The 26,825-nt window shown below is 40.5% G+C and overlaps 1 protein-coding gene across 5 annotated transcripts in view; it reads left to right on the plus strand.

Annotated features, from left to right (window-relative positions):
- TNS2 (tensin 2) overlaps window positions 1–26,825 on the plus strand; it is a 158,342-nt gene that overhangs the window by 100,830 nt on the left and 30,687 nt on the right. For all 5 annotated transcript variants that reach the window (XM_034419276.3, XM_034419278.2, XM_034419277.3 and 2 more), the window contains 12 exons: window positions 2,937–2,975; window positions 3,990–4,039; window positions 7,999–8,170; window positions 8,749–8,799; window positions 10,682–10,804; window positions 12,466–12,530; window positions 12,736–12,819; window positions 14,229–14,341; window positions 16,180–16,240; window positions 16,712–16,790; window positions 21,597–21,726; window positions 25,753–25,818. In XM_034419276.3, the coding sequence (XP_034275167.2) occupies window positions 2,937–2,975; window positions 3,990–4,039; window positions 7,999–8,170; window positions 8,749–8,799; window positions 10,682–10,804; window positions 12,466–12,530; window positions 12,736–12,819; window positions 14,229–14,341; window positions 16,180–16,240; window positions 16,712–16,790; window positions 21,597–21,726; window positions 25,753–25,818 (1,033 nt within the window). The remainder of the gene's footprint in view (window positions 1–2,936; window positions 2,976–3,989; window positions 4,040–7,998; window positions 8,171–8,748; window positions 8,800–10,681; window positions 10,805–12,465; window positions 12,531–12,735; window positions 12,820–14,228; window positions 14,342–16,179; window positions 16,241–16,711; window positions 16,791–21,596; window positions 21,727–25,752; window positions 25,819–26,825) is intronic.

Below are 26,825 nucleotides of genomic sequence, written 5' to 3' on the forward strand. Positions count from 1 at the left end.
GGCCTGAGCCAACTTATCCAAGGTTGCAGGTTGGACCTGCTTGATTTAGATAATCATCCTAGGCATAATGGCTACCTTATAGGCTGAACTAACCAAATATTTCCTATTTTGGCTTCTTCGGAGTAAGGATAGTTCAATCTATCTTCTCCCTTCCACCCCTCCATCTCCCATGTCTCTGGTTTAAGAGAATCAATCCACAATATGTTGCCCTGACCAGTTTAGTTGAGAGGCAGTTGGAAAGCAAAAGAAAAGAGGTGACTGCAGGTGTGTACAGATAGTCCTCGGCTTACGACCACAAATGAGCCCAAACTTTTCTGTGGTTAAGTGAGGCATTTGTTAAGTGAGTTTTGCCCCATTTTATGACTTTTCTTGCCACAGTTGCTAAGTGAATAATTGTGACTGATAAGTTAGAAACCCTATTGTTAAGTGAATCTGGCTTCCCCATTGACTTTGCTCATCAGAAGGTCACAAAAGGAGGTCATGTGACCTTGGGGGACACAGCAACTGTCATAAATATGAACCATTTGCCAGGCATCTGAATTTTGATCGCGTGATCATGAGGTTGCTGCAAAGGTTGTAACTGTGAAAAACAGCCATAAGTCACATTTTTCTGTGCCATTGTGACTTTGAACGGTCATTAAATGAACAGTTGTAAGTCGAGGACTACCTGTATTTCCTCCTTTTCTCAGAACCAGGTTTCACAAGAATTACAGCAACTGGATACTGAGAATGGGTGGGGGGGAAATGGATTTACACTTTAATTATTTTTCTTCACAAGAGCAAGGAGGAGTGATAGGAATTTGAACATCCATTTTGTCCTCCCCCAATTAGTTTAGGTTCCTCCTACCTTGCCGGCAGACAACAAAACGGTAAACTTTATCTAATACCAAAAGGGAGCAGGGCAACAGTTTTGAATCAGCTGATTCTTTGCCTTTAGTTTATTTCACTCCATTCTTGCAATTAAGCTTTTGTGTGACCATGTGCTGTTTCCAGATTTGAAACAACATGTGTGCCAGATCTCTCGCTTGCGTTGTGTGGATCAAAAATGAATCTACACTTAGGTCACCGTGTGCCTGTTCCACCTGGGCAAACCATTGGAGTGTGTTTTCTGCCGCTGAATAAGCTGCCCCATCTTCACAAAGGTGGGAGGTGGGTGGGATGAGAGTTCACAGAAGTGAAGCACCATTGTTGAAGGGAAGACTGAGAGATTCAAGGGAGACTGCAAAACTCTTTGAAACTCTTCCTTGACTAAGGAAGGCCAAGATTTCCATGCAGCCCGTTTAATCTGGAGCTGTTGCTCTCAGCTCTGCCTTCTTGGTTTTTGCTCTTGTGTGAGCAGGAAGTGGTCTGAATTTCACTGCAAATCCTCTTCTCCTTCTACATTAGTGGACAGTTGAGCACAGAAATATCGTGATGGTTTAAATGTGTGCTATCACATAAGCTTTTGTGGATCAGAATCTGTTTCCTCAGATAGTTATCAACAAAGTTTTTTTTTTCTCCAATTTCTGCAATTTAGAGGGAAGAATTAGGACAGCAAAGAAGTTCTCACTATTGTTCAATAATTGGGATTTAGAAAAATCCTTTAAAAAAGCATGCATGATGATAAATATATAATGATATTGGTATTGGTACTAGTCCTCAACTTATGACCACAATTTTGTCCAAACCTTCTACTGCTAAGTGAGACATTTGTTACATTTTGCCCCATTTTACGACCTTTCTTGCCACAGTTGTCCAGTGAATCACTGCAGTTAAGTTAGTAACGTAGTTGTTAAGAAAATCTGGCTTCTCCTCTGACTTTGCTTGTTAGAAGGTTAGATGGTTGCCAGAGCTGACCACTTGACCCTGGGATACTGCAACTGTCATCAATATGAGCATCCAAATTTTGATTGTGTGACGATGGTGATGCTGCAATGGTTGTTAAGTGTGAATAATGGTCATAAGTGACTTGTTTCAGTGCCGTTGTAAATTGGAACAGTCACTTAATGAACTGTTATAAGTCAAGGACTACTGGTAATAGAATTGGGAATGTCAGTCCAATTGGGGGAAGGGGAAGAATTGCAGCCCCCAGAGCAAAATGGTTTCTACTTCTGTGTTAAAAGGAGGTGAGACATCAAAGGAAAACCTTGGCAGATTTTGCTCAGATACAGTATATGGCAGTGATGGCTAACCTTTTTGCCGTCGCGTGCCAAAAGGGGGGGGAGCGTGGGAGGGGGGTCGTGCGTGCATGTGCCCACACTCATAATTCAATGCACTCCCCGTGCATGTGCGCGCCCCCCCGTGCTCCCCCTGCTTTTGTCACACGATGGCATGGTGGGCCCAGTAGGCCCGTTTTTTGCCCTCCCCAGGCTACAGAGCCTTTCTAGGAGCCTGGGGAGGGTGAAAATGGCCTTCCCCACCCCCATGGAGGCCTTCCGGAGGCTGGAAAAAGCCCATTTCCCAACTTCCGGTGGGCCCAAAAGGCCCGAGAATCAGCTGGCCAACGCGCGCATGCGCACTGGAGCTGAGCTAGGGCAACACCTGCGTGCCCACAGATATGGCTCTGCGTGCCACCTGTGGCACGCATGCCATAGGTTCGCCATCACAGGTATATGGGTTACTCTCTGAATTCTGTGTAGCAGTGACTTTTGTCCTGGGTGGATTTGGGGATGGAGGGAGCACTTTACACTATGTTCATGGTAGATTGTTTGGATGGCGTATCCTAGCAGGAAAACTACTTGCCACTGCATGATTTTGTTGGCAAAATAAGTTGCCACTGCATGATTTTTCTTCAGCTCTGTGGTTAGTAGCTCTCACAGTTCAATGAGCAACAACATTCCTACGGAGAACTTCTTTGAAACTGTACGTACAGCATCGTCATGCAATCTTGTTGTTAATGCTCTTTGATTTTTTTTTATTTGAACTTAAACACATGTCATCTTCTTCCATATGTTTAGAGACGGAATACAGCTCCGGTCCGGCGCATTGAACATTTGGTAAGGCTCTGTTTGATGCTATTCTTCTAAATCTGCCAGTCCCATAGTCTGGTGGAGTTTCAGCCATTATGTTGACACTAATCCCTAGGAGCGTGGGAAGATTTTTCTTCTTTGTTTTTGTAGTTAACGCGTTTGTACTTAAAGTCCTCGTTTATTTTGCGACTGAGTCATTAAAATCATGTGAACTTCAAGACACATTATTAAAAGGTATCCTTGGGTCAAATTAGGGTGTTCCGTTTTATCTCCTTGCCTTTCTGGTAGAAGAATTGACTTTGCACTTATCTTGGGGTGGACTCAGAGGTGAAATTCAAATTTTTTTTACTACCGGTTCTGTGGGCATGGATTGGTGGGCATGGTGTGGCTTGGTGGTTGTGGCAGGGGAAGGATACTGCAAAATCTCCATTCCCAGCCCACTCTGGGACCAGCCAGAGGTGGTATTTGCCGGTTCTCCGAAGTACTCAAAATTTCTGGTACCAGTTCTCTAGAACCTGCTGGATTTCACCCCTGGGTGGACTATTGTTCTAGTACAGATATCAGAGCCAGTTTGGTGTTAGAGTTAAAGGCACCAGGCTAGAAAGCAGGAAACCACGAGTTCTAGTCCCATTGTAGGCACAAAGCCAGCTGGGTTACCTTAGGCCAGTCAGTCTCTCTCAGCCCAAGGAAGCAGACAAGGGCAATCCACTTCCAATCCACTTGCAGGGACATAAAAGTACAGTGATGCACTACTTAGGCATTACCTCAGATACCCTCAGATTAAGTGAAAGATTGATGAAGTGACAAATCTTTGGTCCCTCAGAATTAACAATAAAGGCCAACACGAGTTGGAAATGTAAAATATTTCCAAAAGCATGGGTCTAAAAACTGGTGTTTTATGAATATTTTACTATTTAATTTCTATGCTCTTTCTTTACACAGTAATATTTTCATTCATTGTGCTCCTGTCTTTCCTGCTAATACAATATTTTTCTACACATATTAGTTAGATGCTGACTTCTTTCCTTTCTTATTTTTCAGGGCTCCACCAAATCCCTCAACACTGCAAAGCAGCGGAACACATTGCCCAGGTACAGCCTGACCCTGACATTATGTTTGTGTGTATGTATATGTATATGTATATGTATATGTATATGTATATGTATATGTATATGTATATGTATATGTATATGTATATGTATGCATGTGTGTGTATATATATATAATTATATTGGCATTGAAATAATTGGCTTTGAAATGCAGGGATGGTGAGGGGTGGACCAGCTTTTAGTCTATTGTTTTTAATGGTGAGCTATTTTTGTAGCCAGAGGTCATCTTCTCTTGGTTTCTTATACTAACATTATGCTCAGTTAATCACATGAGTAACTCCAGTCATTTTGAAACTAGGAAGAAAATGGATTAGCACTGCATTGGATTTTAGGTTTGGCTATTGGGAGGGAGGAAAAAGACAAGAAAGAAAGTGCCAATATTTATTGAATCAGTTGTGAATGACGCCAATCACCTGAGGATACAGTATCATGGAAAATGCCATTAAGTTGTCTAAGAAGATAATAATAACAATAATGATAATAATAATAACAACAACACTACAAACTAATGCCATGAAAGCAAAGATACAACAATCCACCGACAATCCAAGCTGCCAACTTTGCAACAACAAAGCCGAAACTGTTTCATGTTTAATATGTGAATGCAGCAAAATTGTACAAACTGATTACAAAGCTAGACATGACCGAGTTGCTAAATTAATCCACTGGTCATTATATAAAAAATACAACTTACCTGTATCCAAAAAATCATGGGAACATAAAGTGGAAAAAGTGATAGAAAATGAGAAAGTGAAGATCTTGTGGGACTTTCGAATACAGACAGCTCATCACTTGGAACACAACATGCCAGATATCACAGTTGTCAAAAACTGAAATGTACAATTTATTGACATCGCGGTACCAGGAGTTGCCAGAGTCGAAGAAAAAGAACTGGAAAAAATCATGAAATATCGCGACCTGGCCATAGAAACTACACGGCTATGGATGAGACATATCACAGTGATACCCATTGTCATCAGGGCACTTGGTACCATGTCCAAGAATTTCACAAAAAGAAATTGCAGCTTCCTGCAATAACACCAGCGGAACTGCAAAAAACTGTGCTACTCGGAACATCATATATTTTAAGAAGGTACTTGGTTGATACCTAGGATGCTGGCAGCAACCCGTATCAACCATTAGCACCAGTCAATGGTATTTGTGACACATTTTTAAATGTCCAGTTGACTGAGTTTCATTTTTAATGAATAAAAGAGAATAATAATAAAAGAGAAAAATGAAGGCATTTCTGTACCATATGCTTCATTCTAAAAAGATAAGCACAGTAGCTTCCTTTTTAAAAAAATGCACTTTATTAAATTTCTACAAAAAATAAACTATAAAAACAAAGAAGGAATTAAAAAGTTAAAATAGAGGACAGGAAGGTGCAAAAGAATAGAAAAAAAATGAAAAGAATTCAAAAAAGGGTAAGTAACTTCCAACTTTCTCGATACAATTGTAAACATAAATAACCTTTTGATCTAAAATTCAACAATACATAGTATTTCCACAATCATAAACATTGCTAATTGTCAAGTCCCAAAATTAATGTAGCATCTCTTGCGGTTTCTAGCAAAAAAATCCAAAAGTGGTGTCCACATAAAAACAAAACTGGACAAAGTCTTTTCTGTAATCAAAATAGTTAATTTCACCATCTCAGCTAGTTCCATTAACTTCATCATCCATTCTTCCATTGTGGGAATTTATAAGTCTTTCTGCCTCTGTGCATACAACTCACTGCAGTTATCATATATTAAGACACTATTTTTTTTCTTCAATCATTTATCATGCTTGTACTCTTGCTTCCTTTTGATGCAATTAGCAAATCAATAGAGGAGAGAAATTTTTAACGAAGTTCATCAGAATTGCCTCTTTTCTTTTGACTCATCCCTAGCAAGACAGTTTTCATTAATAAAAACTAGATATGAATATAAGTCATGCATTCCTCATCCATTGCTCTGTGATAGCAGAATTGGTTTATCTCCTTAAACAAATCTAGTGATCTAAGAACAGCATTTTTCTTCCATCTGCCTTTTTACTGGCCAAAATATTCAGAGTCAAGGTTAAGGCCTAATCTTCACAAATGAGAAGGTTTCCCTGTGTCTCAGCTGCTTCACTGGAGACTGGAATCTTCAGAAATTCAGCTGATTTGTTCTCTGTTGTTGCAGGAAACCTTACCTACATGAATGAGCCTTGCAAAGAAGCAATCAATTAAACGTTAGGAGAAACTCACTGGTAGATGCAATCAGTTTTTAATCATTTTTATTGCTTTTAAAATAATGACAAGAAAAAAAAGAAAGGCGCAAAAAGAACAAAACCACAAACTATATACATGATTAAAAAATTACATAACAAGTACTTAAAAATGAGTGAAGAAATACAGAAGAAAAAAATGTAATACAATAAACAGTTACAATTCTATTTATATTTATTTAAATAGGCAAGTGTGTGTATATGTTTTATTTATTTATTTGTTTGTTTGTTTGTTTGTTTGTTTGTTCGATTTATATGCCACCCTTCTCCGGAGACTCAGGGCGGCTTACAATATGTTAAGCAATAGCCTTCATACTTTTGTATATACCTGCTTAGTAGCGATTTCAGGGCTCCCTAAGCGGTGTTCTTTTTTATACAAAGTCAGCTTATTGCCCCCACAATCCAGGTCCTCATTTTACCTACCTCGAAAGGATGGAAGGCTGAGTCAACCTTGTTTGTGTGTTTCTGATGCATTTATATGACTATCTTTTTTTTTAACCTATTGTGTTTTGCATCAATGCAAATTATCAATTGAAGAATCGGTTGCAGTGCTTTTTTCCTCATTGGAGGTTTTTAAGCAGAAGCTGGTCAGGACTATTTGTCATAGATGCTGTGGTTTCTATAGAGAGCAGAAGATTACATGCGAAGACTTCCAAAACACTTTCCAATTCTATCATTATATATAATAGCAGGATATAAATTTAAGAAAAGCATATGAAGAAAAGCACTTAAAAGCTCCTAGAACTGGCTATAAGATGAACCACTGGTTTTGTTGAACATTGCTTTAAGATACTTGGACAAGAGGAAGCATGGTACTCAGACAAATCAGCCACCAACAGGCACATAGCAATAGCAACAGCACTTAGACATATATACTGCTTCACAGTGCTTTACAGCCCTTTCTAAGCAGTTTACAGAGTCAGCCTATTGCCCCTAACAATCTGGGTCCTCATTTGACCCACTTCGGAAGGATGGAAGGCTGAGTCAATCTTGAGCCTGGTGAGATTCAAACTGCCAAATTGCAGGCAGCCAGCAGTCAGTAGAAGTAGCCTGCAGTACTGTATTCTAACCACTGCGCCACCACGACTCTGAAACAATATTTACCTACCATTCAAAAGAGACAATTAAAAACTAAAAAGGGAACAAAAAATCCAAAACACCACCTCCCTAGCAATCAATACCCAGATAAGCAGAAAATATCACCAAGATTAACAACAAGCAAAGGGTAAACAATACTCCAATCAAGGAACTATCATCTTAGACAAACATTCAAACAGTAAAAAAAAGAACAGCCTAATCAAGGAACCAGCAAGAACACTCCTACCAACACCAATAGGGCGAATCACTTTTATGTAAGTAGAGAGCAAACCCCACTCGCTTCTAGTACTGATGATGTCAATGAACCATCTGCAAGTAAACAACCAAGCTCAGCAAGCACCGAGGACCCCACAGTTCAACCCTGAGCTACAAATATTCTCTTCTATTGGTACCTGCACAATTGCGATATTTCGCTTTCAGCTGTGTTATTGGGAGATCCCACTGAAAATTAGGTTTGCCAAATTGCAAACTATATAGGTTTTAGTTCTTTTTGCCTGCTAATTAATTTTGTAATCTTCAGTGCTCATTGTGGTTCTGTAGACCTCTGGAGTCCTGTTTCCCTTACCACTATCTGCTTTTCTTCCTTTCAGAAGCTTCAGTCTGGACCACGTAATGGAGCGCAAGTATGATTTTGATCTCATCTACATCACTGAACGTATCATCTCGGTGTCTTTTCCTCCTGCTTTGGAGGAACAACGTTACCGTAGCAATCTCCGAGAGGTGGCGCAAATGCTCAAATCCAAGCATGAGGACAAGTATCTGGTAAGGAGGTCAAGGAGATGATGATGATGATGATGGTCATGATAAGCAGAAAAATCAGTTGAGTGGAGAGAAGAGTTACTCTAAAGAAGGAGCCAATTTGACATTTCTATGTAGGTTTGAGTGAGTGTGTGAAAAACGCATGCTTCACCTCCAAGATAGAGAGGAATGACGATCACTTTGTCCTGCAGGGTCTCGTGATTTCATATCAAGTAAAGCATTGGTGTTATCTTCATTTTGAAGGTCCCGTGATTTCATCTCACGCAAAGCATTAGTGTTATCTCCATTGGGAAGAACTCTACTGTATAAAGTTCGCTTATAGGGACAGCCTATAGGCTGGGTGGGCAGGGTTGGGGAACAGCTATATTCTGACTTTCAAGAAGAATAGGAAACTATAAAACTTTTTTTATTTTTTTTGGCCAAGCAACTTAACAAGCTTATTTGAGAAGAGAGAGTAACATTTGGGGTGAAGTCACATAAATAACTGTGCTTTAAAATGTCCTGATCAAGATGCTGTAGGTTATTAGTTGAAAGTTGAGTTGGTAGAGTAAACTGCTAAAGATTCTTCTTTATGTCAACAGCTCCTCAACTTATCAGAGAAACGGCATGACATCATCCGGTTGAACCCCAAGGTGAGAGATGAGAGCTTGGGGCCAAGATGCTTACAGTAGTGGCCAAAATTGTGGAAACCTTTTGGGAAAAGTGTACTTTTGAGGTTTGATGGCTAATAACATCACTTTTTTTGGGAGTTCCAAGATAATCATATTCCACTGCTGGAATGGCCTGGGAATAGCCCAGATATTAACCCAATTGAAAATCTATGGAGGCGACTAAAGAAACTTGTTAGTCAGAAGCGACCCAGCAATAAAACCCAGTTAATAGAAGCAATCATTCAATCTTGGTTTCACATTAGAACAGCTGCAAAACTAAAAGACTTAGTTCATTCCATGGGAAGATGTTGTAAGACCTAATTCATGCTAAAAGTTACCCAACTAAGTATTAACTGACATGGTGATAATTTTTGTATATCTTGTTTTTTCTACATGTTTCACTTTTCTTCTTTATACTGTAACTGCTATTCTAATAGCAAATCCTTCATAAAAGTTATTGCATTACATTCTTGATTAAATTATCTTTCCATTGATATTTAATTTTATGGTACTACTCCAAAAAAAAAAAAAAAATGGTATTAGCTAGTTTTAGAAGATACACTTTTCCCAAAAGGTTTCCAAAATTTTGGCCACTATTGTATATTAAATTGAGACTACATCCAAACTGAAACTGTTTAGAAGGTTATTAGAAGCTGGCACATTGTAGAAATTCATACAATGGTTCTACTTTCTGTGATTAAAGTAAAGTAATTAAATTGTTAGTTTAGCTTGACTTGTTCATTTCCATTCTCAGCTGATTGAAAGGAAAGGAGAGAAACAGGCATTAATTCTGGAAAGAAAGATATAATGCACAGTAAATATTTAGTACTAAATTGTATCGGGCAACATTTTTAAAGAGAATTTTAAATTTTCCATATCTGTAATTTCATTGAAAGCAGTTCAAGCTAAGGAGTGCCTGTTGTGCTCAAGACCATCTATGTTGGTATTTAGACACAATACAGTTATTTTCTGATTTTATATATTATCCCAGTTTCATTTATTTTATTCTTGTTTTGTGCATTATTTTATTCTTGTGTGTTCTACTTTATTATTATAAACTGATATAAAGTGTGCAATTCAAAGAGAGAGAAATGCCGTACAGAAATCATAATAATTGAGTCAAAGACTGAACCTAAAACCAGATAGGTAGCTCCTTAGTTGAAAGCAAGCCAAGTTACTTGGCTTCAAGACTTGGGAGAGTCATTAAAATGTGTTAAACCTTTAAAAACTAGCAATTTGAGTAGCCAAAGAGCTCATATTATTAATATTTTCTTCTTGTTATTCTTTATACGAAGAGTGCCAATATTGCTCATTGCATTTTATAGCTCTAAAGTTGGTAAAAATGTAGTTTTCTCCTTCTGCCAACTCTATCCAGGGACACTTTCAAGGTACATAAAGATGCATAAAACTTGTAAAGTTTTCTAGCCCATTCTTTCCCAGTTATAATTAGAGTCACATTATCAGTGACTACAGCAGGAGTGTCAAACTTGCGGCCTGCGGGCCAGATGTGTCACACGCTGGCCATGCCCACCCCTGTTTTAGCAAAGGGGGGAAAAAGTTGCAATACATCATGTGACAACGTGTCGTCACGAGTTTGACACCCCTGGACTACAGTGACAGCAACATAGGCAATAAAGGTGGGATAAAAGTCATCAATGAGAACAACTGATTTCATGCCACTATGTTTTCCTGCTAACTTAAGATGGGATGGCGAACCCTTCGACTCGGTGAGGAAAGGCTTCTAGAAGAAGGAGTTCCATCCTATAGGCAAGAAATTGTATTCACCAGTTCCAAAAGCTTGTCTCCTCCCTGTATACTTCAACATGTTCTTAACTCCAATACTTCTTTCTCCTTGATGGTCCAGGTGCAAGATTTTGGCTGGCCAGATCTGCATGCTCCACCTCTGGACAAAATTTGTTCCATCTGCAAAGCCATGGAGACCTGGCTAAATTCAGACCCTCAGCATGTGGCTGTCCTTCACTGCAAGGTCAGAGAAAAATCTTCCCAAATTCCTGATTATTATAAGGCAGTGGATACTGCCTGCTGTTAGGGAAAAGGGATGAGATCCTGGCTTTCCAGAATCATTAGCTGAGTGGTTTTGGTATGTCCTCAAAGTCAGCAGCTTAGAAGGTCCTCTGAGAAAGACTTAGTTTGATGAAATACCTCCATTGCATATATACCTTCGTTTTATTCTGCTTATAGAAAGGTACCGTATTTTTCGAAGATAAGATGCTCCGGAATATAAGACTCATCTACCTTTTTTGGTGAGGAAAACAAGAAAAAGAAATCTGCCTCTGCCTACCAGCAATTTTGCCTCATTACAGCAAACAGCAAATAGCCTGCTTTACTTTCATTTTCGTTTTCAGCATAGTTTGCTTAGCACAAGAAAAAAAAAATCTGCTCCCAGCAGTTTACTTCCTTGCAGCAAGCAGCAGAGGCCTGCGCAAAACAGCTGAGAGTCAGGAGGCCAATCCAACAGACAACTTGTGCTAATTAGGCTGGGCTGAAGCTGAAATGGGCTGTTTCTTCTTGCTGCTTGCTGCAAGGAGGTAAATTGCTGGGAGGCAGAGGCCAAAGGGTGGGGGCCAGTGGGTGGGCGGGGCTACATTCGGTGTATAAGACACACCTACATTTTCACCCCCTTTTAGGGGGAAAAAAGGTACGTCTTTTACTCTGAAAAATACGGTAAGCAGGACATCAGGTTGTCCAATTCATTAGTCAAACATTGAAAGTTTACATGCCTGCCAAAATCCTTAGTGTAATGAAGTGGCATCATGCAAACTTTCCTCTATTTTATCAGAGCTGGAATCTTAATCAGCATTTCCCACCTCTTTCTAGCGATTTCCTCAAAGACATTGAACTAGTTTCCATTTGTAAAGCTTACTGGTAAGTGAAGAAAGGTTTTACATTCCCACACTGGATAGAGAAGAAGAGAGTAAAATTGACTCCCCCCCCCCCAATTATGACCAATAGCTTGTCTGTTAAAATGTGATCAGTCTGAATAACCATTCTCTGAGTTCATTCTCATTTTTTAAAAGTATAATTAATGGATTTTTCCATCCCTGTTTTACTTTCAATTGCAACTTTTAAAAAGCTTTCCTTGGAGGATTTTTGGACAGCCTGGAACGTCTTCCATAGAAAACTTAGTCTTCCCCAGCTTTACAAAGAAGGAGGAGGTCATTGAACAGATACTGGATGGTTCATCTTCATATACTGTATAGCAGTGGTGCAAAATGGCTTCCAACTGACAGTATAGTGCAGGGGTCTCCAACCTTGGCAACTTTAAGACTTGTGGACTTCAACTCCCAGAGTTCCTCAGCCAGTTTAGGTTAGCTTACCTTAGCTGGCTGAGGAATTCTGGGAGTTGAAGTCCACAAGTCTTAAAGTTGCCAAGGTTGGAGACCCCTGATATAGTGAGATTATAGAAACAAACAGATTGAATGAACTGTATTTATACAAACCGAATCCAAACAAATAAAGTGAGTGTAGATAAAAATAATGTATCTTCTTTTGCGTTCCCGTTTTTGTGCTTTCCCATCCACACTCCAAGGTGGCTGTTATATTTTGCCGAAACTTTTTGCACCCCTGAATTTATAGTCACAATGCATGATTCCGATGCCAGTTTAACATGTTCTCTCTTTGTGCCAGGGCAACAAGGGCAAGACGGGTGTGATCGTAGCCTCTTACATGTACTACAGCAAAATCTCGGCAAGGTATTGAGCAAGGGAGAATGATAGAGGGGCTACTCTAGCACTGACAGCTACTTTTTTTTTCTTCTTTCCTTCCTCAATCTCATTTTCCAGCTTTCTTCTTAAGCTACATTTTTGGTGGGTCCAAATGAATCTGTAACCTGCCTATTGGATTACCTGCCAATTTATAACTGCAGCTCTATGCCCCTTCCTTGTCTTCTCTCCTCAGTGCAGACCAGGCCCTCAGCACACTAACCATGCGCAAGTTCTGTGAGGACAAAGTAGCTGCCTCTCTCCAGCCATCGCAGAAGAGGTGAGCCTTGCACCCTCTATCTTATATCCAAAGGTCCTTTTTCAAGAGGACAACTGGACTTCCTTGTTTCTCTTTGAAGACGTTTCGCTTCTCGTCCAAGAAGCTTCTTCAGCTCTGACTGGATGGTGGGGAATGGAAGGATTTATATTCCTTGCGGACAGCTAGTCATTTGCTTTCTTTTAGAGAGTCATTGAGGCCACTTGGAGGTTTGTCTGTGTCCTCAGGGTCACCCAAGTAGTGAAAATGAGTATGGAGTCTTATTGGAACTGGTGAAAGGACATGTTGTTCTGACCCAGCCTTTGCAAGTAGCGATAAGATGTTTACTCACAAGTAATGAATTTTCTTGTTCAGAAACAGGAAGGTGCCTTTCAGATACGGTGAATTTTCAAATTTCCTAGGCAGCCTGGCTGAAGCTTTGAAAATAAATGGTCTTATGAAGGGCAAAAATAAGCATCGTCATTTTCATGGCTTTTGTCATCAGCACCCACAGGAACTCTTCTTTAACCAGATTGATGAAAGTTGTATTGTAGTGTTATGCCACAAACTTTGCTCTTTGAGCATGTAGGCAATGCTGTAATGCCCATAAAAAAGGAGTGGGGCAGCTTGCATTACAACACCGCATTCCTGATATCGGTTTAAGCCATCTTGCCCCCCACCCCACCCCAAACATCTACAGATCCCTTTGGCCTTTGTGTAATTCATTTTACCTTCCAGTTCTTACCAGATAACTAATACAGGTAGTCCTCAACTTACAAGTGTTCATTTAGTGACCATTCAAAGTTACAAGCACTGAAAAAAGTGACTTATGACCGTTTTTCACAGTTACGACCTCTGCAACATCCCCCATGGTCACGTGATCAAAATTCAGATGCTTGGCAACTGGTTTGCATTTATGACTGTTGCTGTGTCCCGAGGTCATGTGATCCCCTTTTGCGACCTTCTGACAAGCAAATCAATGGGGAAGCCAGATTCACTTAACAACCAGTTTACTAACTTATCCACTGCAGTGATTCACTTAACAACTGAGGCAAGAAAGGACATAAATAATGAAACAACATTCACTTAACAAATGTCTGACTTAACAACAGAAATTTTGGGCTCAATTGTCATAAATTGAGGACTACTTATGTTTTAATGTCTGTTATTAGATTCTGGTATTAGAGAGATGTTGCCTCATACATGTTAAGATTTTTTTTCCCCTTATGATATTATAGTAAATACATTCTGAAATGTTTCATGCTATTAAGTAAAGTTGCAATATAGTATATTTAATTATTAGGCTGAAACCAATACGTGTAAAAGGATTAAAACCTTGCAACTCGTCATTCGCCTGTATGGATGGAATTTAGACCCATTTATTTTTACATGTCCCATCGATGATCTCTTTATCTATCTTTTCTCTGTGGTAGGTATATTCATTATTTCAGTGGGCTTCTCTCAGGCACGATCAAGATGAACAGCAATACCCTTTTTCTGCACCACGTCCTGCTCCCAGCCATTCCTACTTTTGAAAGTGGAGGAGGTAAGCATCAGAGGGCTGCAAAACGGGTGGGCGTCAAAAATTTTACCAAGGGGTTCTCTGTTGGGTTGCTGGGTGGGCGTGGCCATGATGGGTGTGGCCCAGTCGGCCTCCTGCACCACTGCGGGGGGGGGGGAGGTGTTTCTGCCCTCCCCAGGCTCCAGAGGCTTTCCTCAAACCTCCAGGAGGGCAAAAACGGCCTCCCCAGGCTCCAGAGGCCCTCTGGAAGCCAGAAACAGGCCCATTTCCGGCCTTCCCGAATTTCCAGTAGGCCTGTTTTTCGCCCTCCCTGAGCCTCCGTGCATGCCCTGCACTTGCCTGCATCCAAAACGGGCCCGTGTGGGGACTCCTGGGAGAGGAGGGGAGGGGTGGGCAGGGCCAGCCAGGAGTGGGATTTGGGGGTTCTCCGAACTACACAGAATCTTAGATAGAGGTTCTTCCGAATCCCTGCGAACCCCCAGCAGCCCATCCCTGCTGCAAAACAATATTCATTAAATTGCTTAACGCATTGTAAGCCGCCCTGAGTCTCTGGAGAAGGGCGGCATATAAATTAAAGCAATAAAAAAATAAAAAAATAAAAATACTCCTCTTGATCTGTTCCTTTCAGACTTAAAGCCATGAATGCTTATGATTCCAAACCTCAAAAACATGGGCCACATTTATATTTTATTTTTATTTATATATCAGATTTGGGGACCACCCATCTCTCTCACAGTGACAAATGTTTAGATGGTTTACTTTCTTTACCCATAGGGCAGGGATTCTGAAATTTCATATTATCAGTACCCCTTCAATGAAAAAAATGAATTTATTCAGCCTGCCTCATGAATAAACTTAAAAGAAGAGAGAGCTAGGGTTGAAACAGAAAAAAAAAAATCCCTTTGTAACAATAGAACTTTTATCATAGATCCTTGACTTAGGTTCTTTCCACACCCTCAGCAAAGTGTTTTTCCCTTGTCCCTGAGATAGGAGGAAAGTACATCACTTTTTAACTTCCTGTCCCAACAGCAGTGTTTTTACTGCGCTGTTTACTGCAGTGAGGCCGGTCAAGTTGATACCTCAAAATAAGATGTGCTACTTTCCGAGCATATATCGGTACGTCTGGCTGTAAAGCAGCAGTGCTTTGTGGTGCAACTTTCTGGGATCCTCCCTTTGAACTTAGTGCTCCTGATCCAAGTGCTGGATTTTAGGATAGGAAAAAGTGAAGTGTGCATATTTCTACCTCCTTTTAAATTCAATGATTCTCAGCCCTTAAATGTAGCAAACAGACACCCCAGGAGATGCTAGAACTTAAATTTCCTGATTCAGTTTATAATAACAGAATCTTGAAAGCCTGACCATGTTTCCCCTTCCTCCTTCTTATACGAAAAGAACTCAAGCATAATAGTAATAGCACTTAGACTTATATACCGCTTCATAGTGCTTTTACAACCCTCTCTAAGCAGTTTATAGTGTCAGCATATTTGCCCCCAACAATCTGGGTCCTCATTTCATCCACCTCAGAAGGATGGAAGTCAACCTTGAGCCCGAACTGCCGAACTGCTGGTAGCCAGTGATCAGCAAAAGTAGCCTGCAATACTGTACTCTAACCATTGTGCCATCGCGGCTCGTAATTCTTAAGAATCATTGGAACATATACAGATACAGTTGCAAACAATCATAATTCTGTTTGGAATGGAGACACGTGTCTGTCTTTCTCTAGCAAGTATATGACTTATGAATGCACATCCTTTGTTGCCCCTCCATTTCTATGATAGAAATTTTCCATTTGCATCATTCTTCTATTTCCTGGAGATGGGTTCTTCTTTTTTGATCCATCTGGCCCATCTTCTCTCTTCTAGGTTATCAACCTTTCCTAAAGATCTACCAATCCATGCAACTGGTCTATACCTCTGGGATCTAGTAAGTATGAGCTGGTTTTCTCTAGATCAAACACCTGAGATGCAGTGGTGGGTTTCAAATTGTTTTACTACTGGTTCTGTGGGTGTGGCTTGGTGGGCTTGGCATTGCTTAGTGGGCGTGGCAGGGGAAGGATACTGTAAAATCTCCATTCCCACCCCACTCCAGGGGAAGGATACTGTAAAATCTCCATTCCCTCCCCAATCCAGGGGAAGGTTACTGCAAAATCCCCATTTCCTCCCGATCAGCTGGGACTTGGGAGACAGAGAATGGATGCAGGTGGGGCCAGTCAGAATTTTTGCTACCAATTCTCCGAACTGCTCAAAATTTCCACTACCGGTTCTCCAGAACTGGTCAGAACCTGCTGAAACCCACCTCTGCTAAGATGCCTCTGAAGTTACAAGGACATACTGTAGGCTAGTCTTCTTTTAACCTCATTCCCGGCAATCCTTATGATGTCCTTTGTTCATGCAGTAGCCTCCATGGTGCCAGTGGCACTCAGAAGATCTGTATCACCCTGGAGCCGGCCTTGCTCTTGAAGGGAGACGTCATGGTGAGTGTTGCCAGCAGGTCAGGATTTAAGAGCAGAACTAGATTTTATAAGGGATGTAATGTTGCCACCAGTTCTTCTTCCTCTCTTTCCTAGAACAGTGCAAAACCAGACAATGTCTCGTATGATATCCATGCACAACTTATGGCCCTGCCAATTTATATGTAACAATGGCATATAGTGTGATGCTCTGTGTTGTAATACACTCTGCCAAGTGAACGGGCTTGCTGAAGGCAGAAGGGATTTTGGAGTAGGCATCAAATATAGCCTCTTGTTCTGTTTTAAAAATTGAGTGATTTTTATATTGATTTATTTTAAAACCAAGGTATAGCAGTGTAGTTATATTATTATTATCTCTTTTATTCATTAAGCATGAAACTCAGTCAACTGAACATTTAAAAATGTGTCACAAATATGATTGACTGGTGCTAATGGTTGATATGGGTTGCTGCCTAGGTATCAACCAAGTATCTTCTTAAAATGTATGTTGTTCCGAATAGCACAGTCTTTTGCAGTTCTCCTGGTGTTATTGCAGGAAGCTGCAATTTCTGTATATTATTATTATTATTATTATTATTATTATTATTATTATTATCATCATCATCATCATCATCATCATCATCATCATCATCATCCCAGTAAGCCTAGTACTAGGAACATCATATACCTTAATCACAGAGAGCGAAGGAAAATAATGTAAATGGGGGTTTTATATTATCCTTGTATTTATCATTCTGGGAATGAATAGAACATAGATTCATAGTACTGGAAGGGACCTCGGAGGTCTCCTAGTCGAACCCCCTGCTTCTGTCTTGAGACCTTATACTATCGTGGTCAAATGGTTGTCCAATCTGTTTTTGAAAACCTCTAGTAGTGGAGCAGTCACAACTTTGGGAGGCAAGTTATTCCATAGATTAATTATTCTCACTGTCAGGAAATTTCTCCTTACTTCTAGGTTGAATCTATCTCTCTTTAACAAGCTTCTACCCATTACTTCTTATCCTGCCCTCTGGTGTCTTAGAGAATAAATCAACCCCCTCTGTTTGTAGCAACCACTCAAGTAGTGGAAGGCAGTTATCATGTCTCCCATCCTTCTTTTCGATACACATTCCTAGCTCCCTCAATCATTTGTCATATGATTTAGCCACCAGACCCTTTATCATCTTTCTTCCTCTTCTCTACACACTTTAGATAAAAAAAATAAAATAAATAAGGTATAGTGATTCTTGATAAATATATGTGCTTAATCCAGGAGTTCACAGAAGCCACTCAGTAGCTAATTTTCAGTATGCCAGATATTGCCTGCTGGGCGATGGAATTCCTATTTTAAAAGACTACCTATGTTAGGTGGATCTCAGTTTGAACTTGCTATGCATTTCTTGCATACTTAGGCAAGAATGCGCACTTCAAATTACTTCAAAAGTGGATTCAGAGAGTCACCGTGTGTACCCTTTCTTTCAAAAATTTAAAACACGTTCATTGGTAAAGATTCCAGGTTGTTCTTATTTTTTAAGTCAACTCACTGGGCATATCTGGAATTTTTCAAATTTATTCTGTGTAGCTGTTTATTTTGCCGGAGACACTAAGCTGATTTGGAAGTCAGAAAGCACAGCTTGTCGCATGAATACTGTCCTCTATGTCATTTCGCCTCAGTCAACTCGCCATGGTCAACTTGCCACAGCCAACTTGCCATGGCCAACTCAACCATGGCCAACTCACCGCAGGACAACTTGCTGCAGGACAAGACTTACACTAATATCAAAGAAACGATGGAATAGAATAATTAAAGAAAGGATGCAAAAGGAGAGACAGAATGAAATGTGAATGGCAAAAATTAAAATATTTTTTTATTTATTGTAAATAATTAAATAGAATTGTTAAATTGTCCTGCGTCGAGTTGGCCACGGCGAATTGTCCTGCAGCGAATTGGCTGCGGCGAGTTGGCCACTGTTGGCTGTGGCAAATTGTCCCATTCCCTTTCCCCAAAGCTCAGAAATTGCTTACCTCCCACTTTTATGTTGGCAATCCCCAACATTTGCTTCCCTGGACTCTATTTTAGTTGGTACCACTAGGTGGTAAGACTCCTGATACAGCATGCAAAATGTGTTAAGCAAACCAAGGGCTAAACCTCTGGCTTTGCTGCCCTCCCCATTTCGGAATGTCACAAGCTGGCATGAAAGTGTCAGCCAATCAGAGCTCTGCTACAATTCAGAGATGATTTTGACTGATGGGCGGACCCTTTGATTTAACCATCTATTGAAACTCACCATGTGCACAAGCCCACTGATCCCCAAACGTGTGCAGGCAGGGCATTTTGAAAGGGCATTAAACCAGTGGTGAAATCCAATTTTATTTTACTACTGGTTCTGTGGGCGTGGCTTGGTGGGCGTGGCAGGGGAAGGATTTTGCAAAATCCCCATTCCCTCCCCACTCCTGGGGGAAGGATATTGCAAAACCCCATTCCCTCCCCACTCTGAGTGGAGCCTGAGGAGCCTGAGTGGCGTAGGAGGCTAATGCCTCTTGCTAAGGCAGCATTTAACATCCAGCTGCCTGCAATTACTGCGAGTTCAATTCTCACCAGGCTCAAGGTCGACTCAGCCTTCCATCCTTTCTAAGGTGGGTAAATTGAGGACCCAGTTTGTGGGGGCAATAAGCTGACTTTGTATAAATATACAAAAGTATGAAGGCTATTGTTTAACGCACTGTAAGCCGCCCTGAGTCTCCGGAGAAGGGCGGCATATAAATCAAATAAACAAACAAACAAACAACAATAAACAACTCGGGGACCAGCCAGAGGTGGTATTTGCCAGTTCTCCGAACTACTCAAAATTTCTGCTACCAGTTCTCCAGAACCTGTCAGAACCTGCTGGATTTCACCGCTGCATTAAACCTGGGAATCATGACATCTCTTTGAATCCAATATCTGTCCAAACTCATCATGCAACTGATACATGAGAGCAGGGAGGTGGTGGGCTTCAAAGGCCCAAGTCTAAAGCTGTAACCGCCACATGCTGGAACCTGCCAGGTAACAGATAACAAGGCGCCAGGAGTTGATAGGTGTAACTGAGAGTTGAGTTTGAAAGAGAGGGACTTGACAGCTTTTCCAAACAGAATAGCTCAGGGAGCAGAGTGGAAAGACATGCATACATCGGTCTGAAATCTCACAATGTATGCTGGGCTGATCTAACACCCTATGATAAAGTGTCTGAAATTGCCAACATTAACCTCTCTTTCCTGAGGTGAAAAGTTATATTGCCTAATTTGAAAGCAACATCTGACACCATTCCCAGGATTACTCTCTAAACAAAAATCCTGATCCCTTCCTCCATTGATTGACACCCCTTTATTTTAATTGTAAAACTTCATAAAAGTTTTCATATTTTTTATTGTAGTGGCAATATGCAGGTTCTGGTAGCAAATAAGAGTAATAGAGCAGGGAGAATGAGTGGTCACACCTGTGTCGCATAAATTTGCAAATATTGTATTCTGGAAGCCTTCAAATCCATTTTTTTCAGAGCCCTGGTTGTGCTACCCCAAAGGCGGAACCACCAAGGCTTGAGCGACTATATAGAGGCAGGCATATTAGCTAGTTTTTTTTTTTTTTAATCTTGTTCCCTAACCTTACAGAATACAACTTCACAGACAGCTGAGCTAACTTCAGACTTAAAACCTTGTGGCTTCTGTACTTAATGTGTGAACTTCAACTAAGTTTGAAAAAGCCCTGTCAGAGTTGAAACCACAAATCAAAAATCAAGATCTTCGGGGGGGGGGGGGAGTAAAAATAACCCCAAAATATATAGCTTGGTTTTACTTGAAAGACCTTTTTCAGTGGCTTCCTAGCTTGCCAACATTCTTTGCCTCATGCAAAGAAAAGGTTTCACATTAGCCGTGGCCCACATGCTGCCTTAATCACTGTTTTCCGGCAGGCCTGGGGCCGTTGATCTCGCTCTTGTGATCTGGCGAGATCTGGCCAGGAATGGTGTGAATGAGTTTTTAATGTTTTTAATTTTTCAATGTCTTTTTATAATGATTTTTTAAATGTATTGTGAGCTGCCCTGAGTCTTCGGAGAGGAGTGGCATATAAATTAAATTAAATTAAATTAAATTAAATTAAAAATGAGATTTAATGATATCCCTCTGCAAAAATATTGAGTTAATTGCCCATCTCTACTGCCTTTTCTATTTAGCCTGGCATAAGAACTTAATATTTGTAGGCCCTTACTGCTATAAGTCCTCAGAAGATTTTATATATGTATACAATTTACGACCACAATTGAGCCCAACATTTCTGTTGCTAAGTGAGAAATTTACTAAGGGAGTTTTGCCCCATTTTATGACTTTTCTTGCCACAGTTGTTAAGTGAATCACTGCATTGTTAAATTAGTAACATGGTTGTTAAGTGAATCTGGCTTCCCCATTGACTTTGCTTGTCAGAAGGTCACAAAAGGTGATCCCATGACCCCAGGATTTCGCAACTGTCTTAAACATGAACTAGTTGTTAAGCACGCAAATGTAAATCACATGACTATGGGGATGCTACACCGGTCATAAGTGTGAAAAACGGTCATAAGTCACTTTTTTCAGTGCCGTTGTAACTTTGATCGTTCCCTAAGTGAACTGTTGTAAGTCGAGAACTACCTGTATAGCTTTGCTATATAGAAAATTTTTATGATTTAGAGCTTTTTACGCAATGTATGTTTGTGATCACTGTCTGCAAATAACTATTACTTTTAAATGAGCGGAGTTGAGAAAGCCACATGGCTGGAAAAGCTATGCTCTCTACTGATTCAATCATCCTTTCCTCTCCAGGTGAAATGCTACCATAAGCATCTGCAGGGAGGAGAGCGAGATGTTGTGTTTCGGGTCCAGTTTCACACTTGTACCATCCACAGCACCCAACTCTGGTTCAGCAAAGACGAGTTGGATGAAGCCTGGAGAGGTGAGCAAGGAGCTGGATTTTGGAACAGAGAAGCAAACAGCCATGCATGTTAATATGGGGCAAAAGCAGGGATGAAATGCTCCTGGTTCGGACCGGCTCGGGCGAGTAGGTAGCGATGGCGGCGGGCAGTTTGGAGAACCGGTAGCAAAAATCCTTGCCCCCACCCCCCATGCCCAGCTGAGCCGCACGATCATCAGAGCCTTTTTTTTCTTTTAAATGCCTCTGACGAGCCAAGCTCTGATGATCCAAGCTCTGACAATCCCAGCTGAGTTGCCAGCCAATCAGGCAACTCACCTTGGATCGTCAGAGCCATTTAAAAGAAAAAAACTTTTTTCTTTTAAATGGCTCTGACGATCCAAGCTCTGACGATCCCAGCTGAGTTGCCAGCCAATCAGGCAACTCACCTTGGATCGTCAGAGCCATTTAAAAGAAAAAAACTTTTTTCTTTTAAATGGCTCTGACGATCCAAGCTCTGACGATCCCAGCTGAGTTGCCAGCCAATCAGGCAACTCACCTTGGATCGTCAGAGCCATTTAAAAGAAAAAAACTTTTTTCTTTTAAATGGCTCTGACGATCCAAGCTCTGACGATCCCAGCTGAGTTGCCTGCTAATCAGGCAACTCAGCTTGGATCGTCAGAGCCTTTTGAAAGCATTTTTTTTACATGGTTTTACATGTAAAAAATGGTTTTAAAAGTAAAAAAAAAAAATTTGGCCACGCCCACCCAGTCACATACCTTCCCCCCCCCCACTAAGCCACGCCCACAGAACCGGTAGTAACAAATTTTAGATTTCACCACTGGGCAAAAGGGTTACAGGCACGTAATGCGAAATACCAGGAGTTAGCACTTTTTCCAATTGGCACCTTTTACTGAAAGGCATAAGCTTTTTGGAATTGCAGCCAACTCCATCAAATGTACAAAGTGACTAGAGTAAGGAAGGATTTAAATTAGGATGAGATTGGGGGTGAGAGAATGGGAAGGGGAAGCAGTTTAACGATGCAGGTTACATGCGAGGGAGATTACAAGCAATTTATCATTTAGCAAATAGAATATATTGGAAAAAAAATCACTGTGTTTGTTGAGATCTTTTGAGATTGCCTGAAATTGTAGTCATCTCAATGGGGCAAGGATCCATGAGCTCAATTCCTCTTAGAGGGTTTGGGTCCCATAAAAGAAAGCTGGCTACACATATTTGATGACTCCCAATAAGGGTGAAACTGTTCATAGACTGCCTTCTGGGGGAAAGTACTTTTGATGTGGTGAATTCAGCAACCTCTTGTTCAATAGTTGCTAAAGTCTCTCTTTTTCTCAAACTGTCTTGAGTAGAATGTCCTAGGTAGTTGAAATGTTCTTATCTTAGTTTGTCCTTGTTTGGAGTCCTTGTGTTAAACTTATGTCCTTCAATTCTTTTGCACAATGTTTGTCCTTCATAGAATCCAGAGGAGCATGGAGATGGTAGCATTTATTAGATTTGAGAAAACCTTGTAGAGGCTATGTTATGTTATGTTAGATTGTTATGTTAAGTTATGTTAGGTTAGGTTAGGTTTTATGTTGTTAGGTTAGGTTGGGTTGCGTTGGGTTGGGCTGGGCTGGGCTGGGCTGGGCTATGTGGTTATGTTATATTTTATAGCCACCCATCTCACAAGAAAGTGACTGTCACTTGTGTGTATACTTGTTGGGGTCCATGGTGATGCTATTGGTGTAAATGCGATGGAGGTTTGGGGGTAAAGTAGAAATCTGGGTTTGGAGCAGTGTCTTCTCTGTTAGCACCATGGTCCTATTGTTTGTTATTACTTGGAGAATCTACTTCGAGTTGTCTGTATTCAAGTATGGGTCTGCCATCCAGTGTCTGAAAAAGTGAAGTGTCATTATCCAGTATGAACTGTAAATGATTAAGAATGCCATTTGAGCAGTTTGAGTTATGAGCTGTGCGTGACAACTAGTGGTGTTATCTTTTTCTGCTTTAATGGCCTGTCTTTTAATAGGTCCTCCCTGAGAATCAATTTGGCTCTTTTGATTAGTTTATTGATCTCGCTGAGTGGGCGGTTCACTCTTCAGAAACCTGGTTCAATTCCATCAACTGAGCATTACTGTCAAGTGATCCAGAACAGGTGCATTTCTAGCATAGTCTAGGCTATAGGTGGTAATTTTTTTCTGGGTAGAAACTGGAAGTATGTAAGATATGCATAGTGATTTGTAGGTTATCTGTATAAGGTGGTAGTTATATGTCCATTGTGTATGACATCAATAGAGTAGAGTAGAGTAGAGTAGAGTAGAGTAGAGTAGAGTAGAGTAGAGTAGAATAGAATAGAATAGAATAGAATAGAATAGAATAGAATAGAATAGAATAGAATAGAATAGAATAGAATAGAATAGAATAGAATAACAGAGCTGGAAGGGACCTTGGAGGTCTTCTAGTCCTGCTCAGGCAGGAAATCTTATACCTTTTCAGACAAATGGTTGTCCAATCTCTTCTTAAAAACTTCCAATGTTGGAGCATTCACAACTTCTGGAGACAAGTTGTTCTACTGATTAATTGTTCTAACTGTCAGGAAATTTCTCCTTAGTTCTAGGTTGCTTCCCTCCTTGATGAGTTTTCATCCATTGCTTCTTATCCTGCCCTCAGGTGTTTTGGAGAATATCTTGACTCCCTTTTCTTTGTGGCAACTTTGTGGTAATGGGCTTATTCTATAGATAGGTGGAAGGTGAGGTTCATAGGGGCATGGAGGTCAAAATCATGATAGAATTTGATGAGAAATCCATCGGGTCCAAATCATGAAAAAGTCATCAATAAATCTCAAATAAAGGAAGTATTTCAGGAGGTAAGACATGAGAAAGTGTTGTTCTAGATCAACTGCAAAGATATTGATATATGGAGTAATTATGTGCCCATGGCTGCTCCATTCATTTGGAAGCTGTGCCACTCAGTTGCATTGTCAAAGATAAAGTAGTTATGGGTGAGTACAAAATAACCCAGTCTGTTGTCAAGGCATGCTCTTTGGCATGGTGACAATGTCTGGGGTGGCTTGAAGTCCATGTTTGTTGGAGATGTTAGTGTACCAACATACATGGTGGCTAAAATGGTGCTGATTGGCTGACTATCCATGATATCCAGTCTTCTTAGGGAATCTGTGGCATCTCTTATGCAGTTGGGAGTGCTGGTGTATAAAGTCTGAACACAAAGTCCATGAAACCTGACTTTCCAGTTGTATCTTTCTAATGCTTGAAACAATGGGATGGCCTGGTTTACTAGAGTTGTGTATTTTGGCAAGTAGGTAGAAAATGCCTAATCAGGACTCTTGCGGTGTCTCCATGATTGGACAACATACAATGATTGTTCTTAGGAAACTGTTCATCAGATTGCATAATATTTCTGATATGTTGTTGTAAGAAGTGAGTTGCTATAATGTGGTGTTGGAGAGTTGCATCTTGGTTTCCTTGACGTAACCCACCTTATTCGCAATGACAACAGCTGCTTTGTTAGTTTGCTTGATTATTATGTCATTGTTATTCTTGAGGGCTTGATGGCATCTGGTTCTGGATTGCTAGAATTGTTCCCTAAAGGGAATTTTTAATTGGTGGTAATTGCTTTAGCTTGTTGGCAGAACCATTCAGTTAGACATCCAATTCAGGATTGCATCCATCTGGGAGCGCTGGTGCAGCTTTTAAAATGCATCTGGAATTTGGTGTGATTTATAGTTGCATCTTATCCCAGGATGTGTTGTTTTCATGATGGTTGTGTTTTGTTTCTTCTCTTGAAAATATTCCTGAAGTCATAAGTGGCCAAAAAATGGCCCCAGAGTGTTGTATATTTTGTGAGAGTTTAGTGTGATTCATTCTTTGGAATTATCCTCTAATTAGACAAGTGCATTGTGGATAGGAAAACTTGTTACATTTCTTATCATAATAAAGAATTATAAACTAATTCTGTACGGAAACAGGATATGTAAGGAAGGTGAACATTTTGGCTAGACACAGTTCAGGCCAAATGTACTGAACTATTTCTCTGTTCTTCCTCCCTCCATAGATGAAAGATTTCCCTTTGAAGCAAGTGTGGAATTTGTCTTTTCTTCTAGTCCAGAGAAAATTAAAGGTGAGTGAACAGCAGTTAAAGAGCAATGGATGCAGTACAATGAACTGCATCCCTTTGAATAGCAATAGCAATAGCACTTAGCCTTATATACCATTTCATAGTGCTTTGACAGCCCTCTCTAAGCGGTTTTACAGAGTCAGCCTATTGCCCCCAACAATCTGGGTCCTCATTTTATCCACCTCGGAAGGATGGAAGGCTGAGTTAACCTTAATTCAACCTTGAATCCTAAAGAAGACAGAATTAGACCCAAGGCATCCATCTTTCATGAAGTAAAGCGAGGTCAGACTTATGTGAAAAGCTGCCAATTTTAGACAGCGTTGAAATATGGAGTAGAAACGCAAATAGATAAATATGATGGAGGCATGGAATTAATCAAAAACGGCACTCCAGATGGGAAGAATTATCAGCCTTCATTTGGCCTAGAACTCCTGTAGTTGTAATCAAAACATCTGGAGGGCACCAGTTTTTGGGGAAGGTCAGCTGAGAGCAAGACCAGCCCACTGAATGCATCACCAGTCATTTATCACAGCCTGATAGAGTCATGTTAAGCTTCTCTCTTGGTCTCCTGCCTGCAGGAGATGCAGAAATGGCAGCTATTGGCCTGGAAATTCTATTGATCTCTCTGCAGAGAAAGTGCCTTGGGATCTATTTGTTTTTGTAGGTATTTGTTCAATGTTTAACCTTTCCTTCAGGAGTTCAAGACTTAGCAGATGAGATTAGAAGGCTTTCTGTTTGCTTAGAATCTTAATTCTTATCTGCACCAGTCGTAGCTCCTTTGGCAGCAGAGAGAGCTTCGGCTGCCAGTTTAGGGCTCAGCCGCCTTTCCTGCTGTATGTTTTCTCAATTGAAATTATGGTCAGGGTAGAATATATTCTATGATTGCGACAAAAAGTTGAGAAGGCAGCAGGAAATGGAAAGAAGAAGAAAGGCAGCCAACCACAATCTAGAAGGTTTTGTTCTTGTAGAATGAAAAACAATAAAATTCTATTTTTGGTTGACTTCTTTGG

The sequence above is a fragment of the Pantherophis guttatus genome, chromosome 2 (assembly GCF_059756535.1).
Source record: "Pantherophis guttatus breed Tessera chromosome 2, ASM5975653v1, whole genome shotgun sequence".
Taxonomy (NCBI): domain Eukaryota; kingdom Metazoa; phylum Chordata; class Lepidosauria; order Squamata; family Colubridae; genus Pantherophis; species Pantherophis guttatus.